Source organism: Asparagus officinalis, chromosome 8, assembly GCF_001876935.1.
Source record: "Asparagus officinalis chromosome 8, Aspof.V1, whole genome shotgun sequence".
NCBI classification, from domain to species: Eukaryota; Viridiplantae; Streptophyta; class Magnoliopsida; order Asparagales; family Asparagaceae; genus Asparagus; species Asparagus officinalis.
The window spans coordinates 15,444,734-15,449,760 of NC_033801.1; the positions used below are offsets into that span (position 1 = coordinate 15,444,734).

Consider the following 5,027-nt stretch of genomic DNA (forward strand, 5'->3'; position numbering starts at 1 on the left):
TATTTAAATTGACTTAGGGTGAAAAAGTCATTTCGCGTTTGATATTAGTACCAATGGTTATAATCTCTCTAAAAACAAACACTAGTATCCACTATTTTAAGTTAATCACAATGTTAGTCCATGTAAAAAAAATGTCGGATTGGACTAAAATAGTACCAGTATAATACAATCTTAGTATTATAGTCCAAGAAATATAATACACCCTATTCCGGAGATTAAAAATAAACGTGGCCTTATAGTTTGATTTAGACAGATATACCCCTGAGTGATTTTATTCTATTTTTATTTGTTTATTAATTTATTTTGACTTTTTTACATTAAGCGGTGTATTTGTCAAAATAATTTCACTCAACAAGTCTATCTGTCAAAATCAAACTACAATGATAATAAGCTCTAAAGCATGATACTATAGAAATACTATATGCAACAAATTGACAAGTATTTTTTGTTTCTATGCTTGATTGCAATTAAATACCCTATAGTTTCGCCTACAAGGGAGGAAGAGAGGAGAATGTGTGGAGGAAGAAAAGAAAGAGTGAGGGTTAGAGAGATTTTCAAGAGAGAAAATTCAGAGAGAGAGATAGCTTGTGAGTTGTACAAGTGGAAGTCGGGTTAGAGAGATTTTCAAGAGAGAAAATTCAGAGAGAGAGATAGCTTGTGAGTTGTACAAGTGGAAGTCGGTATTCTCCTCATAGTGAAATCCTCCATTCAGAGAGAGAGATAGCTTGTGAGTTGTACAAGTGGAAGTCGGTATTCTCCTCATAGTGAAATCCTCCTTTACCCCCTCCCGTGGACGTAGGCAAGTTTGTCGAACCACGTAAATCTCGTGTTTGTATTGTCTTAACTGTGTGTTTTTCATTGCTTGTAGGTGCCCTCGACAAGTCAGTCCTAAAACTGATGAGAGGAAGAGTGTATATCTTACTTTGCTGAGATATTTCACTTCTGTTCTTGTTTCCTTCGCGAAACACGAATATAGAGGTTAGCTTGAACCTTACTTATTTTTGGCAGCACTTATATCCTAATATTTTTAAAAACTTGCAGTTATATATCTTCGCTTGTGTTGGCAGCACTTATATACCCTAAAGTTTTAAAATGTGTGCTTAAAGCTATGTAAGCGCTGCAAAAATAAATGAGAATATATAGGTGTAAAGTAGAGGAAACTATAGGGTGTTTAAGTGCAACTAAGCCTTCTTTTTTTCTTACATATGAAAAAGTCAGTGCATGGAGACCAACAGAGACTAAAATGCTGGTAGGGGGTTCTTAATGATTTGAGAGGGAGGGTTTGGTGTGATTGTGCTGTATCTTCGATTCATCATGGGCATGTGACTCCACATGCCTAGCAATACACTTCAAATGTTGGCAGATTTTTAAACTTTTATGATGATGGAACCAGCACTATTTGTCAAATAGCTCACCTGCCTCAGTATTTTTAATTCTCCATAGCTATGGAGCCCTAGGTTTGTGGGGTTATTGACTCTAGACTCCCTGAGCAAAAGGGCGAAACTTCTAGTTATTCACAAGTTGCTCCCCCACGTTGGCTCGCTCTTTCAACACCTTGCATGTTCTTTGTAACTTTCTGGTCTTACACAGACAAGGAAAGAGCTTGAATTCTTATAAAGCGGTTTTATACTTGACTTTCTTATATTGACAAAAGAAATTGTTAAATATGATTGTTTGGGATATAGAAGTCACCAGTATTAAGTAGATTGTATATTCAGCAAAAGATTTAGCAAAAGATTTTGTTGGTATTTTCTGCATAGCACATTTTCATCTATTACTTTATCTATCTATTGTGTTGATGGTTTAAATCATACGTGAAAAAAGAAGGTAAGAGGGACCAGGGGCGGAGCCAGGAGTAAAATCCAGGGTATTCCCATTAATTGTAAAACATATAAAGAAAAAGCAATAAATATAAATATTCAAATATTACATGAAAAATATATCATTGTTTCATATACAACTCAAAATAGAACTTTATATCTAGTCCAATCGTAAATGCATTCTCCTCTTGCTCATGCCTTGAAAGCGCTTGATGATATCTCGATCATTGATCGTACTAAACACTTCCTTTTCCACAAATGTCACTAAACAATCATTCAACCATGGATTAGCCATTCGATTTCTCAACTCATTCTTCACATATTTCATCCCGGAAAATACCCTCTCAACACTTGCGGTTGCAACCGGTAATGTCAAAGCTAGCTTCACTAGTATGTAAACAAATCTAAACGTCTTGTGCTTTTTCGTTCGGACAAGAGTCCTACAAAGATCCGAGATACCTTTCAAATTGGAAAAATTATCATCCATCTTTACACACTCAATGTAAGTCTCAAATTGGCTAGACAACTCTTTATCGGTAACATCTTCAAAGTCATTTGGGTACAATCTTGCCAACCTTACAAGTGATTTAGTGTCAAAGGCTTCAAATGATGAACAAGGACTCAAAGAAGCAACACAATTCAACAACTCGGTATTCTCAGGCGTAAAACGATCATTCAACTCTTTCAATACAAAATCAATGACATGTAAGAAACAATCATTCTTGAAATAATCAAAATTTGTCACAAAAGGAGCAAGTCGTTTGGATTTATTAGCTTTGACATACCGTGACTTCATATCGGGGACATCAATTTCAACATTACCACAAGAAGCCACAACTTGTTCATAAAATGCTTCCCAACCACTATCTCTCATTTTTTGAAACTTTTTCTTACTAACTTCAACAAGTTCCATGGCATTCACAATATCTTGATCCCCCTTTTGTAATGCTTCGGACAAATCATTTGTCAAAGATAAAACCTCCACCATTAAGTGCAACATAAAGATAAAACCAAAAGTTTGCATGACAATTAACAAACTTTGAGGTTCACCCTTTGAAGCCCGGTCACTTTTCAAATCTTCAAACACTTCAATAATGGGAGTAAACAAATCAACCAACCTACTAAGAGTCCGAAAATGGGATCCCCAACGTGTATCACCCGCTCTTGCAATAGACAATTCTTGATTCAAACCCGTACCACTTTCCACCAATTCATTTTCAATTAAATTTGCAAAATGAGCAACTTGTTTCTTACGAAGCAAAGCTTGTCTTTTGTTTGATGACCGTAGAAAGTTAACAATACGAGTCACTTCACAAAAAAACCAATCAACATCTTCATTCTTTCTCGCCATTGAAATAAGAGCCAATTGAAGTTGATGAGCAAAACAATGGACATAATAGGCTTGCGGATTTTCATTTTGAATTAGAGCTTTCAAACCTCCAAATTGGCCTCTCATGTTACTTGCTCCATCATACCCTTGACCTCGAATTCTAGATATACACAAGCCAAACCCCAACAACAATGTTTCAAGAGCCCCTTTAAGGGCTATAGCACTTGTATCCTCAACATGAACAATGCCAATAAATCTTTCAACTACAAAACCTCTATAATCAACAAACCGCACCACAACCGCCATTTGTTCTTTACCCGAGCAATCTCCCGATTCATCAACAAGAACACAAAAGAAACCATCTTCAATTTCTCCAACTATTTTCTTAATAGTTTCAACCGCACATGCATTTGCAAGTTCCTTTTGAATTTGAGGAGAAGTCATTTTACTATTTCCTCCACCACTTGTTATTGCTCCCGCTATTTTTTCACTATTTCTCCCCAATGCTTCAATAAATTCTAGAAAATGACCCTTATAAAAAGAACCTTCCCCCTCATTATGTCCCCTAAATGCCAATCCACCTCTAACAAGAAACTTGACAGCTTCAAGTGATGCTTTTAAACGAACAAGATAATCGGCTTCTTCTTTTGTACTATATTTTGCATACGAATACTCGATACACTGATTTTTCTTCATAAGATCCTCACATGCTTTCACACACTTTTTATGATGACTATTGGGTTTGTCACCAACATGTTTATTTAACTTGTGCTTGAGATTCCAACCTTTAAAACCTTCTTTCACAAATGCTGGATTACTAGAACCTTTGTAGCATACATAACAAGGCAAACAAAATACAGCATCTCTCTCTATACTATATTCCAACCAATCATACTCTTCATACCAACTATTATGAAAAGAACGATCCCTTCCCCCCAAATTTGTGGTAGGATATTCCTTTAAGTTTGGTCGACATGGGCCCTTTACAAGGTAAGCTCTTCTTACCTCTTCTTGATCATTTGGATGATAATCAAGAATTTGATCTCTTTTTGCAGGATCCGACTCCAAATATGCTCCCTTATTAAACACTTTATTTGTGCAAATCGGTTCGGGTTGAGTGTCACTTGAGGAGGGAAGTGAAGAAGGTTGATCACCAATGATAGAAACATTTGGCTTCTCCGAAAATCTCGGTTTTCGTTGGAAGTAATTAAGCATCCTATTATATAAAAAAATACAATGACTTATTAATTTAAAATCACTCTAAAAAATTCAAACAGAAACATTTAAACAATTGATGGACTCGTTTTAACATTGTAGCAACAAACCATTGAATTAAAATTGAAATACCACTAAATTGACATATCAATTACCTAAACTAAATTGGTTTCACAAACAAACAAAAAAACGAATTCAGTTTATAAAGTAATCAATTCAATCTTATAGAAATCAGTTATCAATCCAATCATAATTCCTAAACAAATCACCTACAATCAATTTCACACCAAAAAAACACTTCAATTAAATTTCACAAACAATGAATTAAAGAAGGGGAAGAGCCTGGACCTGAACTCCTTAAGGCGGGCGCGGACGTGGCTCAGGCTGGGCGCCGGCGGTGAGGACTGAGGAGGCGGACGTGCGGCGTGCCTGGTCGGATTCTTGAAGTTGAAGGTGAAGGGTCTTAGGGTTTGGTGTTTGGTGGTCTCAGGTTTTGTGAGATAAGGTGAAACCGTGAAATGGTAAAGTGGTCGGGTCGGGTAAAAAAGGTTGGGTATGTAACAACTCGTAAGAGGACGAAGATTGGTTCCTCCGTTGTTCGTCTGACGATCAAGTCAGCTAGGTGCTTGAGTGAGAATATGAGAAAATACAGTGGAATTGGG

General features: G+C 36.3%; 1 protein-coding gene across 1 annotated transcript; it reads right to left on the reverse strand.

Annotated features, from left to right (window-relative positions):
* LOC109820913 (zinc finger MYM-type protein 1-like) lies at positions 1,981 to 4,365 on the reverse strand. The gene has a single exon (XM_020387110.1). The coding sequence runs from the start codon at positions 4,363 to 4,365 to the stop codon at positions 1,981 to 1,983; it is 2,385 nt and encodes a 794-aa protein (XP_020242699.1).